The sequence below is a fragment of the Leptonychotes weddellii genome, chromosome 10, assembly GCF_054177405.1.
Source record: "Leptonychotes weddellii isolate Sample4059 chromosome 10, ASM5417740v2, whole genome shotgun sequence".
Taxonomy (NCBI): Eukaryota; Metazoa; Chordata; class Mammalia; order Carnivora; family Phocidae; genus Leptonychotes; species Leptonychotes weddellii.
Window position 1 is genome coordinate 58,296,210 of NC_138378.1, and position 14,179 is coordinate 58,310,388.

Sequence of the window (14,179 nt, forward strand, 5' to 3'; positions counted from 1 at the left end):
GAAAGAAAAAAGAAAAAGATAAAAACAAACGGAAAAACAGAATATGATCAAATATGGTCAGGCTGGTGCATAGATCAGTGCCACACACTAGATTTTGGGTGTATTTTGGTCTGTTAGAAGAATGTGCCTCCCAAAATTTTAAAGAAAGAAAAACTTGTATATGTACAAAAATAAGGGTTGATACGATGAAGGGATGGAATATGACTGTAAAGATGAAAATTATAAAAAATTTTATAAAAGGAATTGATAGGAAGTTGTTTGAAAAAGAAGAAGAGGATTTTTAAAAAAAGAAGAAAAAAAAGGGTGAGAATGTGATCAGGCAGGAGACTAGAACAAAGCCATACACTAGAGATTTAGGGTATATTTTGATCTGTTAGAAGAAACTGTATCTCAAAATTTTAAAGAGAGAACAACTTTATATATATATATGCCAAAAATAAGGGTAACTACTATGAAGGGATAGAATATGACACGAAAAATGAAAAATAAAAATGTTTTTTAAAAAAGGGATTGATAAGATGTTGGTTGAAAAAGGGAAAAAGAAAAATTAAAAAAAAAATGTTAAAAAAAATTAACTTTTGAAAGACTAAGGAATCATGGTAAAAAAGCCATGAATTCTATGAGCAGTATTCCCCTAGCGCTGGAGTTCTGCTGTTCTCATTGATCGGTAAACTTGGTCTTGGCTGGCTGTTCTTGCTGATCTTCTGGGGGAGGGGCCTGTTGCCGTGGTTCCCAAATGTCTTTGCTGGAGGTGGAATTGTCCCGCCCTTGCCGGTCCAGGCTAAGTAATCTGCTCCGGTTTGCTCTCCCGAGCTTTTGTTCCCTGCAGGCTTTCCGTACAGCTTTGGAGGAGGAGAGTGAAAATGGTTGCCTCCCAATCTCCGCCAGAGGAGCCGAGAACTTGGGCCCCGCTCCTCAGTGCGCCCCCAGGGAAAAGCAGTCAATCACTCCTGTCTCCCTGGTCTCCGGCCTCACTCCGTGCTCCCCTGGCCTGTGACCGAGCATTTCTATCTCTGGCACCCAACCCCGTGTGGAGTCTCCAATCCCAGCAGATCCCTGTGGTGCGCTCCCACGCCGCTTCTCCTGGGGGAGGAAGGGGGGTCTCCCCGATCTGCCGCTTGTTGGGTCCCTGCTGGAGGAGCAGTGGCCCAGTGTGCCGCAGATCATGGTTTATGGCAACCCCGAGTTGAGACCCTGCTCCTCGGCTCCGTCTCTGCAGCCGGCTTCCCCACTTCAATACCTGGGAGCTCTGCTGCACTCAGGCACCCCGGTCTTTCTGTGACCCCGAGGGTCCTGAGTCCACACTGTCCCGCGAGGGTTCCACCCCCCGCTAAGCCACTGGAGCAACGTCCCTCAGCGGAGCCGACTTCTAAAAGTTCCGATTTTGTGCTCCTCGGCTCTATCACTTGCCAGAAGTGGCCCACGGAGGCCCCCTCCCCCGCCATCTATCCTCCCGAATATCGCCTGGGGTTCACTTCGCACATCCTACCTTCCAGAAAGTGGTCGCTTTTCTGTTCAGAGAGTTGTTGTTATTCTTTTCTTTGATCTCCTATTGAGTTCGTAGGTGTTCAGAATGGTTTGATCCCTGTCCAGCTGAATTCCTGGGACCAGATGAAATCCAGGTCTCCTACTCTGCCATCTTGCTCTGCCCCCCTGCCCATTTTTAATTGGATTATTTGGGGGCGTTTTGGTGGTGCTGTATGAGTTCTTTATATGTTTTGGATATTTAAGCCCTTAATGTATATATCATTTGCAAAAATTTTCTCCCATTCAGTGGAGAAAACTTTTTATCTTGTTTATGGTTTCCTTTGCTCTGCAGAAACTTTTTAGTTTGATGTAGTCCCATTGTTTATTTTTGCTTTTGTTTCCCTTGCCTAAGAAGACAGATCCAGAAAAATATTGCTATAGTTGATGTCTGAGAGATTACTGACTTTTAGGAGTTTTCTGGTTTCAGGTCTTATATTTAGGTCTTTAATCTATTTTTAGTTTATTTTTGTGAATGGTTTAAGAAAGTGGTACAGTTTTGGGGTACCTGGGTGGTTCAGTTGTTGAGTGTCTGCCTTCGGCTCAGGTCATGATCCTAGGGTCCTGGGATTGAGAGCCCCACATCAGGCTCCCTGCTCTCCGGGAAGCCTGCTTCTCCCTCTCCCACTCCCCCTGCTTGTGTTCCTGCTCTCACTATCTCTTTGTCAAATAAATAAATAAAATCTTAAAAAAAAAAAATGGTACAGATTCATTCTTAATGAATGTAGCTGTCCAGTTTTCCCAGCACTGTTTTTCGAAGAAGCTCTCTTTCCCCATTGTATATTCTTGTCTCCTTTGTTGTAGATTAATTGACCATATATGTGTGGGCTTATTTCTGGGTTCTAAATTCTCTTCCATTGATCTATGAATTATTGGGTCAAAGAATATGACATTTTTAATGATTCTTGGTGCATATTGCCAGTTAGCATTCCGAAACGGTACTAGCTCCTTGCCCAAAATCAAGTATTAAATATAATATAAACATAAGACCTGAAACCAGAAAACTCCTCTAAAAGAAAAGTCAGTAATGTCATACCAAGTCAAAATGTCTTGGTATGTCAAGTTATAGATACAGGTCTAAGTAAGAAAAATAGTAACTGGATATGGAGAGAACAGTAGTAAGATTTAAAATAGATAGGATTTGGGTCATTGTTATTCACTAGTGATAAGTTTGCCTTCTTACCAGAATAATGTAGTAGTTAGAGTTGTGGTTCTGAAGTCAGTATGCCCAGGTTTAAATTCTGTTGTTTCCCATTACTAAACAGGTAAACTAAAACAGGATGCTTAACCTCTGAGTCATTTTTCTCATTTATAAAATTGGGTTAATAATAGTGCTTACTTTATAGGGTTTAATTGATAGTTAATTGAGATATAGTTTGTGGTGTTTAGCCAATGCCTGGTCCCAAAAATATTAGCTGATGCTGTTGATAATTAAGTGCTTTGAGACTACATCTATTAATAGCTACCAGAATCCAGATAGACTGTTCTACATATAAAATTGACTGGTTTTCATAGTTCTTGGAGTAACCTGCCAGCTTTGTTCTAAGTAAAATAAAACTGTAGGGGTACTTCTCTTATTTCAATTATATAAGCATAAGTAGATTGAATAGGATAATGGAAGACAAAGTTTTTCACTGAATTCATAAATGAGGTACTTTTATGAACCACTAAAAATGAATTTAATAGTACATTACTATATCACTTTTCTCTTTGGTTAGTTATTTTCCCATGATAAGTTTTTGCATTGAAGTATGTTTCAAAAGTAAAACAAAAGACATTTGAGAAAATAGAAATAAAAATGGATAGTTTAGAAATAGCTTTTTTGGGGCGCCTGGGTGGCTCAGTCGTTAAGTGTCTGCCTTCGACTCAGGTCATGATCCCAGGGTCCTGGGATCGAGCCCCGCATCGGGCTCCCTGCTCAGTGGGAAGCCTGCTTCTCCCTCTCCCTCTCCCCCTGCTTGTGATCCTGCTCTCACTGTCTCTCTCTGTCAAATAAATAAATAAAATCTTAAAAAAAAAAAAATAGCTTTTTTTCCCCCTCTCCTTGAAAATACAGTGATAATTCAAATTTTACTTAGAGAATGCCAGCCTTTCAGTGTCAGTACTTGATGAGATGATACAGAATTCAGTTAAAATATTGAATGTAATAAGAATAAATTTACAGTAAGTAATAATTTTGCTGATAATGAATTTAGTGAATAAGAAATGTTATTGTTTTAGTATAATCTATAAAAATGTTAGAAATTATTTATCTCTATAGTAAATATTTCAGATTTGAGGAAAGGGTTTGTTTAGAGTTATTGTTTAAGCAATATTTTAAATTTGGCTTAATGTTGAATTTAAATTTATTAAATAAATATTTATTTGAATTTAAATTGATTAAATTTAAATTTGGTTATTTTCTATATTGAGAAAGGTCATAGATCCTTAAAATGCATGGATTATAAAGTCTTATAATTCAAAGAAAGTCTGCTTATTTTTAATAATAACCATTACTTATTAGGCTGTAACTGTAGGCTCAGGACTTTATTAAGTATTCAAAATATATTATTTACTTTTATTAATATCACTCATACATATGGTGTTATAATTCTGTATTTTATTTACAGCCATTTTGAGTAATATGAAATAAGTTCTCTTCCTTGTTTTGTAACCTTTAATGTCTTTGTTGTACAAATATTGTGCTTAAATATTATGTGGGATAATTGCAAAATTTCTGATTTGGTGATATTTAAATATGTATTTTCTTTTTCCATGAGCTTACGAATCTTAAGTATTATATTGATTGACAATTGTTTTCTTTATTGCAGAAACTGTAAGAGTAAATGGGTCCAGTAATTGGAATGACTCCAGAAAAGAGAGCTGAAACTCCAGGAGCTGAAAAGGTTGCAGGATTAAGCCAGATTTACAAAATGGGAAGCTTGCCTGAAGCTGTTGATGCTGCCAGGCCAAAGGCCACTCTAGTGGACAGTGAGTCAGCAGATGATGAACTCACAAACTTGAACTGGCTTCATGAAAGTACTAATCTTCTAACAAACTTCAGCTTTGGAAGTGAGGGTCTTCCAATTGTTAGTCCATTGTATGACATAGAGGGAGATGATGTGCCATCCTTAGGACCATCTTGCTATCAGAACCCAGAAAAAAAATCAGCAACTGCAAAGCCCCCATATTCCTTTAGTCTTCTCATTTACATGGCCATTGAACACTCTCCAAATAAATGTTTGCCTGTCAAAGAAATTTATAGCTGGATTTTGGATCGCTTCCCATATTTTGCTACTGCACCAACAGGCTGGAAGAATTCTGTTCGACATAATCTGTCCCTGAATAAATGTTTTCAGAAAGTGGAAAGAAGCCATGGCAAGGTCAGTGTTAATGAACATTGCTGTATTTGGGGAGGTGGGGGAGAATTAACATCAAGACCTTAAAATATGGGGAAACTAAAGAAAGACAAAAAGTAGTCAACTCATAATTACTTCAGTTTTAGCTTAATTATATTCATCATTTGCTTTCATTGAGATGTTTTTAAATTTCTTAAATATTGATATAAATCTAACAATTTCAGTCTACTATAGGACATAAATTAGTTTTCTAATGTTCTAATTTTCTATTCATGACCTGAGTCATGTTCTGTAGTGTTCTGTCACTGTATCAATATGTGTTACTTATTTACTCAGTATGACAGTCTCAGTCTTATAATTGGAATGTAGACCATTTATATTAATGTAATTGATATGGTTGGCTATAAATCTATCATCATGCTGTTTTCTATTTGCTCTATTCTTTTCTCCCACTTTTCCTGTCTTTTTAAGGATTGAGTATTTTTTTATGATTCAGTTTTATCTCTACTATTGGCTTATGAGCTATTCTCTTTTTGGGGGCTGCTGGTGGCGGTGAAGGTTGCTATACACTTTTCAGTATATATCTTTAATTTATCACCATTATACTATTACACCACTTATATGGCTTTTCACAGAAAAAGTTGACTAATCATGATGCTTATCAGGATCAATTCCTTTTTTTTTTTTTTTGATAAGTTTATTTAACATTTCTTATAGTTCAAATCTGGCAATGAATTTATAAGAATCTTTTTGTGGAGGTTAAGAAGTTGTTTTTTTTTTTCTTGAAGGAGTTTAAAGATGTTTCTCTCGGGCGCCTGGGTGGCTCAGATGGTTAAGCGTCTGCCTTCAGCTCAGGTCATGATCCCAGGGTCCTGGGATCGAGTCCCGCATCGGGCTCTCTGCTCCTTGGGAGCCTGCTTCTCCCTCTGCCTCTCTCTCTCTCTGTCTCTCATGAATAAATAAATAAAAATAAATAAAATAAAAAAGATGTTTCTCTCGTGTTCTGGCTTATATAATGTCTGATAAGAAGTCTGCTGTCATTCTTATCTTTATTCCTCTATAATGTTTCTTTTCTTTCTTTCTTTCTTTTTTTTTTTTCCTATCTGACTTCTGTGACTTCTCTTTATATCACTACTTTTAAGCAGTTTGACTGTGGTGCGCCTAGGTGTGTTTTTCTTTATTTTTATTCTGCTTTGGTTTTTCAGAGGTTCTTGGATCTGTGATTTGTTGTCATTTATTAAATTTAGAAAAGTTTTGTTCATTATCTCTTCAAATATTTCTGTGGCTCACTTCCCACTTCTGGGACTCCAAGTAAAAATATGTTAGACCATTTGCTATTGTCTCACCTCTTATTTCCTCTGCCCTAGTTTCTACTCTTTTCTCTCTTTGTTTCAGTTTGGATCATTTCTTTCAGTCTTTTATAGGTTTAGTCTTCCCTCTGTTGTGTTCATTCTGTCGATAAATCTGATAAAGAACTTCTTCCTATTTATCATTTCTCACATTTTCATTTTTTTTTTGGCAGCAGAGCAAGGTTTATTGAGCAGTAGTAAAATGATAGTACAAAGCTCCCGAAGAGGGAGGGAACTCAAGAGGGTTGCCCTTCATTTGCCTTTTTAAAAGTAGTTTCCATCTTTTTGCTAAAATTTCCCACCAGATCCATAAACATATTAATTATAGATATGGTATATCTTCTGGTCCATCTTTGCATCTGATTTTGTTGACTGTTTTATCTCCTGTTTTTGTGTGTGTTTCTTAATTTTGGATTAAATGTCAAACATTGTTTGTAAGAGAAACATGCCTCTACTTCTGTCAGATTGTTAGCATGAAACAGGTATTGGTCAATCTAGGTAATAATTGGTCTAGGTTTAGGTTTTGTGCTTGTCATAATTACCTTCTGAGTACCACAGGCTTCAAATTCATACAGAGATGGACTGCTATTACTTTGTGCTTAATGTGAGTCCTGGAGTGTCAGATGATTTTTCTCAGCATTTCTGCCTTACCTTCATCTTTCAGCTTGTGATATATTTGGAGGCAGGAAGGGAGTTAGATATTTCTCTCTGTGCTCTTGCCCCTCCCATAGCAATTGCTTTTTACTTAGTTTGAGGCTCTTGGGATGGGAGCAGGAGTTTCTTGATTCTTCTGCTCTAGTTTTAGTATTAAGCAGGCTTTGTATGCCTTTGTCTCAAAAGTAGGACTTTCCTTGCCTTCCCGTGGAGGAGATGGTCTCTTCCATCTACTCAGAGTGGAGTCTAGAGCTGTAATCATCAGTAGCCAGTTATCTACATGTGGCTAGTGGTTGGCATATTGGACAGTATAGATATATGATCTTTCTGTCATTGTAGAAAGTTCTATTGGACAGCATTGCTCCAGAGCTCAGGCCAATTTCCTGCTTATTCCCTTCAAGGTAGATAAACTCTGCCTAGTATCAATGGGAGGTCCTGGGTACAAGTAAGTTACCATTTCCTTTCTCAGGGGCAGCAGATCTCTGCTTTGTATCATCTGGGCATGAGCAAATTTCCTGCCTATTACCTAATGACACATGGCCATTGCCTAGTGTCAGTAAAGTGTGAGGATAGTTGAGTGTTGTATTTTTCCCCAGCAGTAGCCATCCTTTACCTGGGATGGGGTGAGGAGGGTGTTTGCCTCTCTTTCAGTGGCAGACAGCTTTTGCTTCATAGTGGAGCTTTGTCCAGCATGTAGCCAGGTTGTGTGACTGTCCCACAGTGACACCTGATCTCATCTTATGGTCATTTAAAGCCTGGAATATGGATGAGATTTGCCTGATATCCTTGTTCCAGCCTTAAGCCTTAGTATGTTCTGCACATCCATCACCATCTCCAAGGGTGTCTCTCTTAGGTCTCCTGCCCTGTCTAAAGTCTTTCTATGGAGCACTGGATGGAGGCCTGTAGAAAAATGCTGGCTAGTAGATGCAGACCCTTCTGTCTGGAAATGCCAAGGATGCTAAATTATCTTGCTGGCTCACACTTGGCTTTTAAGAATTTGTTGTTGTTTAAACATTTTATTTATTTATTTGAGAGAGAGAGACAGACAGAGAGAGTGAGAGAGAGCACGAGCAGGGAGGAGAGGGAGAAGCAGGCTCCCCACTGAGCAAGGAGCCTGACTCAGGGCTCTATCCCAGGACCCTGGGATGAAGGCAGACGCTTAACTGACTGAGCCACCCAGGTGCCCCTGCTTTTAACAATTTGTTAAAATTTGAGTCTTTTTTTTTTAATCTTATTTTATGACTGCCACTTTTTCTGTGCTCTCCCAAAGGTAAAACAGTTCATATATTCCATCTCTCCTAACAAGGCCCTGTCACACTTTAGAATTCAGTTCTTTCAGTTGTCTTATGGTCTTAGCTCTCAGATGAGCTCATAAAAAATTATTATTTTGTGGATTATTTGGTTTTTTTCTTGTTAGGCTGGTAACTGTGTTCTCTAATGGCTTCCTATACTCCCAAATGGTAGCAGAACTCTCCTATTCTTATTTTGAATAAAAATGAAGAGCAAGTAATTATGTTTTTAAGTGACTGAAGGATTTTTCTAAGATAGTGCTGTTCAAACTTAAGTGTATTCACTGATATCTGGGGATCTTGTTAAAATGCAGATTCTGATTCAGCAAATCTATGGTGGAGAGTGAGACTCTTTCTTTTCTAACAGGCTCCCCATTGATCCTGGTGCCATTAGTCCATGAGTAGCAAGACATTAGGATATATCGTCATCTATCATCATCTTACAGCTAACTTAAGGAGGTTGTATTAGTTATCTTTTGTAACATATTGCTATCTAACACATTGTCTACTACACATGGAATATTTATGAAGACTAACTATGTGTTAGGCCATTAAAAAAGCCTCAGTAATTTCAAAGGTTCAATGTCTGTCATAGACAGCCTCCAAGAGGCCCCCAAATGAACCCTACCTTCCACTGTTCTTGCCCTTGTAGAGTTCCCTTCAGTAATGAATAGGGCTGACCTGTGTAACCAAGAGGATATTGTGGAAATGATGGATCATGCCTTTTGAGGCTAGGTGATAAAAGGTACTATAGTTTCCATCTTGGGCTCTTGGATAACTAGCTATAGGGGAAGCCAGATGCCATATCATATTTAAGCAGCCTTATGGAGAGGCCTATGTGTCAAGGAAATGTGGCCTTCTGCCAACAGTTGTGTGAATAAGCCATCTTGGAAGCAGATTCCCCCAGCCTCAAACTTTCCTTTCAGATGACTAAAAGTTTTAGGAATGTTGGATATGTTCTTTCCAACATGTATTGTTGGATTTTATTTTGAATTATATCACTTAATTATTTTCTAGTTTTAGACCTATTGTGTTTATGCTTATGGTGGGACATAAAAGGAGAACTGTCTGTTAGGTACTTAGAAATATACAGGAGTAGTGGTAATGTGGGATTAAAGCTCTAAATTTGGAAGTCATCAGCACTGATTTTCAGTAGAAAAATCTAGGAAAAGTATATTGTAGTGGAAGCAAAGGAGGGTAAATTTAAGTGTGAATGAGCAACAGTATCAAATATTGCAGAAATCTTAAATGATTGGTTAAGAAGAAGTGATTGAGACAACTAGGAGCCAACAGATGAGGATTCAAAATATGGTGTGCTGGTATATGTGGGATGGGGATTGAGTAGGGATGGGGATATAGCTTTTGTAAATTCTCAAGGTATAAATATTTCCATCATGGCCAGTTTCAAACTACCAACATTCTGTCATTAAATGTGAAGTTGATAGGAGATGTTTATAATGAGCAGTACACCACTGTGTGTAAAGAATTAATCTAATTCAATAAGAAAAAGAAAACTAATTAAAAAATGGGTAAGAATATGAATAGGCAGTTAACAGAGGAGGAAATACAAATAGCCAATAAGCATGCAGAGATGTTTATCCTCACTAGTAATCAGGGACATACAAACTAAAAGAACCCACAAAAACAGTTGTACCCCATTAGAATGCAAAAATTTTAAATGATAGTATCAATTTAGATAAGGATAGGGGAAATAATACCAATATTTTCATACCACTCACAGGAGTGTAAATTAGTACAACCATTTTTGAGGGCAACTTGGCTACAATTATTAAAATTAGAAATGTGCATATCTTTTGATCTAGTGGATTAGATTCTGATTTCTCCCCTAGAGTAAGATTCATACTTGCATACAAGGAGATATATATCCACTGTGGTATTGTTTGTAATAAAAATTGCAGAATAATATGTGCAGTGTAGTTGGATTTGAGGTAGTGATCAAAAGGGATTTGTTTTTATCCTTAATTTTTAAATGTGTGCATTATTTACATAATTAACCTGAGCATTTTGAATGCTCAGAGAAAGAAAAAAGTTAAGGAAGTGAGAGCTAGCAAACAAGAAAGCATACAGTCCAGAGTCCGGGGAGAGTGTGATAAAGAGAAAGAAATCCTCTTATGAGATAATAAAAAATATGAGGATAAATATAGAAATTGTAAATATTGGGATAAAAATTAGTAAGCTATTACAACAGGTCAGGGTAGGAGGAAAGAAACTGGCAGGAGATGGTCTTCACAAAAATCAATAGCCACTCTGCTTAAATTTCTGAAGTTTGGACAGAAAGTGATACATTCAGGTAGGATTGGGGTTGCTTGTGGATTTTTTTTTTTTAATTTATGAAATACTTCTGAAATCAGTGTTTCAAAATAACAGTACTTCTCTTATAATCTACAGAAGGCAAGTAAGTTATACTTACATCCAATAAATGTTGGAATTGAATTTGGCAGCCTTGCCAGCACTTTTCTGATGAATATCTCTTACCTATAGATGATAATCTCAAAAAAATGGCAAGATGGCAAGGTCTGGGTCAAACTACAAAGTGATAATGATACCCAGCCACCTGGATAGCTTCTGATTAGATGTCCCCCCCTATCATCCATACCGTAGTTAATACTCTCAATAGATAGGTCTAAAAATCTTGGCTTGGTATTTATTTGCCTCGGTATTTTAAAGTTATAAAAGTTAGACATGGTCTTTTTTTGGTTTATTTTGGTTTGGGTTTCATGTTTTAAATATTTAAACATCCAGGTCTTATATCTACTTCTCTAAATTTTTATAAAGCCAAACTAAGACACTGACTTGAGCTGGGAAACACAAAATTAGAAATTTTGCCTGGTTTAGTACAGTTTTAGTCTTTATGTTTGCATAGTGATGACTCACTTCAATAGCTGAATCCCAGGAAAAGAAGTCATGCCAACCACTATAAAAGTTCATGCTTTAAACTATAAACAGGACTTATGAATGCCTTTTTTGATTAGTTAATTCTTTTTAATTCAGTCATTCTAAAAACCACAGAAAAGATAATCAGGGGAGGAAACTATTAAAATGTACAAGGCAAGTACATAAAGACATCTCAGGAATAGTGAACATTGCCTTTTCTCCCAAACTATTCTTTACAACTAACATTAAGATCTTTTTAAAGTTCATTTCTTAGTATATTCCTTATTTCTTCAAAACCTTCTGTGGTTCTCTACCAAGTTAAGTCCAGAAGCCTTATAGTTCCAAAATGCAAAATAAATGAGAGCGTGCACATTTCCTGTTTCCATTGCACAGGTTTATTTTGTTATAGGCAAATTTAGTTTAAAACAATATTTAACGTCTGAAACTCTTTATTATTTGTGCTCTGTCATCTAAGCACAATAATAAAGGGGCAAGGTTTTTAAGTGAGAATTAGTTTAAAATAAATTCCTCTTTGCTGAAGACTCTAAAACATAATGTTAGCAAATACATAATTTTATCTCTTGTTACTGATAGTTTGTGAACAGACCCAGTGAAAGGAAATGCTGCCATGGTAACATAACCAGACTGTTATTTGGAGACCTTACTCAAGATAATACTTAACTGCCCTGAACGGCAGGTTTTCAGTACCAGTTCTTCCAATTTACTACTTCAAGGAAATAGCAATTCTACTATGGTCAAAACAATTTGTAATTCACATGATAGGATTTAAAAAGTAGACTATTGAACCAAACAGTTTCTAGGAGTGTAATCTCAGGAATACCAAGATAGAACATGGCTAGAATCGTTAAAATAATTGTCTTAATCAATATATGAAAAATAATTCATACATATCTTTTCTGTATGAAACTGAAGTGGGTTGGGCAAAGGATGTTGTGGGTGCTAATGTTTTAAAGTTTTATTTCCCTATCGTTAAAAAACATCCCTTGGGCCAACTGACTGAAAACATATCTAATTTAAGTAATTTCATCCAAAAATACATTTGTAAAATTTGACTTCCTTTGAAAAACAAATCAAAATTTCAGATACTTACTTAGTATATAGTTCATGTGATATTTTGCTACTGAAGGCCAGAAAAAAGTTTCACCTAATAGTGTAGTATGTGTCTTTCTATATTACAGTATGATATGACAGCTATGGTTTTTCTTTTCCTATACATTTAGGTTGCTAGGATGTTAAAAACTGCGTACACTGATAGCATACTTTTTCTAAAACAAGGGCTATTTTCCCTTTAAATTTAGTTAATTCCTTGTTCTTTATTACCTTTTATCTCTTACTCAGAATTAATTGATTTTGTCCTTATTGTTGATTTTTTTCAGGACTCACAGGTAAAGGAGTAGGAATATACTGTTATTAAACCATATAAACTTGGGGCACCTGGGTGGTTCAGTCGGTTAAGCAGCCAACTCCTGATTCCGGCTCAGGTTCATAATATTGGTCCTGGGATCGAGCCCCACATCAGGCTGCCTGTTCAGTGGGGAGTCTGCTTCTCTCTCTCCTTCTGCCTCTCCTTGCTCGTGTTTTCTCTCACTCGCTCTCTCTGTCAAATAAATAAAATCTTAAAAAACAAAAAATGAACTCTAACTTTATGCCAATTTTAGAATAACCTCCAGAAATAAGTATTCATTTATTTTGCAGCTCTATATCACTTACACATAAATTACCTTTTTTTGTTTGTTTGTTTAAAGATTTTATTTATTTATTTGACAGAGAGAGAGAGCACACAAGCAGGGGGAGCGGCAGGGAGAGGGAGAAGCAGGCTCCCTGCTGAGCAAGAAGCCTGACGCAGGGCTCGATCCCAGGACTCTGGGATCATGACCTGAGCCGAAGGCAGACGCTTAACGACTGAGCCACCTGGGCGCCACATCATATAGGATTTTATATAAACAAAAAGGAACCAGGGGAATAGAACACACATAAATTTTATTGTTGTCCAAGTAATTCTTAATGTAATTGTGAAGTGTAATTCAGATTTTATGAAAGGGTTTTTTAAATAGAAAAGGTGTAATATAAAAACAAAAATTACCAGTTTGAATCTCACTAATCTTATGAGTTCTGAGGAAGTTTTGTACATCACATGGTGGGAGAGGGGGAAGGTTATACCTTATAGGTGGTTTTCAATATTTGTAGAGAAAAAGAAAAAAATCTTCAAAAATATTTGTTAAAATGTAATGCCAATATCTGGTGTAATAGATCTGGTGTAAAGATTTAAAATTTGCATGCTATTAGACTGGAGGAAACAGGAACAATTTTTGAAACTACAAAGAAAATGAACATATATCAACAGCAGTAGCCAGTGTTTATTGAGTGCTTATTGTCTGTCAGTGTTCTAAGCACTTTATGTGAATTAACTCTTATAATATAGTAATTCTTAAAGTGAAGTAGGTACTATTTTTTATATAGTTCTATTTTGAGCATACTAATATACAGGAAACATACCCATTTTTCTGAAGATTACACAGCTCTTAAGTGACAGAGCCAGGATTCCCAAGGAAACAAAATGGCTCCAAGGTTCACACTCTTAACCACTGTACAAGTAGTGTTTAGCTCTGGGGAAGTGAGATGAGATTGAATTTGGATCTCCTCCTTGCATGGCTGTGGAGTTCTGTATGTAGACTGTGTATGGATGTGGTACATGTGTAAGGATATACTTGTAGTCCAGCTTCTGTTCAAGATGTGCAGTTAGGGATGTTCAGCGAAGGAAGTAGAAGAGATTTATCCTGAAGGAAGAGTTAGCAGGTGATAGATAATCAATCACAGCTTCTAAAGTTCTTCATTTATTTCCTTTGACTACCTCAACTAGGGTGTGTAGCATATTGACGGTTTTTTAGTTCCATTTAGTTCCATTCTTTTCCTGATTTCTAGTTTAACAATTTATCAATTTTCATATAATATATTTACATTATATAACATTATATAATTTTCTCTCCCCCCCTTCTCCAGATATGATAAAAGCTTATTTCAGATATTTCAGTTGTTGTTTAAGAATGAAAGTGGCTAGGGTGCCTAGGTGGCTCAGTCGTTCAGGGTTTGCCTTCGGCTCAGGTCATGA

General features: G+C 36.8%; 1 protein-coding gene across 2 annotated transcripts in view; it reads left to right on the plus strand.

Annotated features, from left to right (window-relative positions):
• The window catches only part of FOXN2 (forkhead box N2), a 63,501-nt gene that overhangs the window by 29,134 nt on the left and 20,188 nt on the right, over positions 1–14,179 (plus strand). For both annotated transcript variants that reach the window (XM_031040666.2, XM_006744738.3), the window contains exon 2: positions 4,335–4,886. In XM_031040666.2, coding sequence (XP_030896526.1) covers positions 4,350–4,886 — 537 coding nt within the window. In that variant the 5' untranslated portion in view covers positions 4,335–4,349. The remainder of the gene's footprint in view (positions 1–4,334; positions 4,887–14,179) is intronic.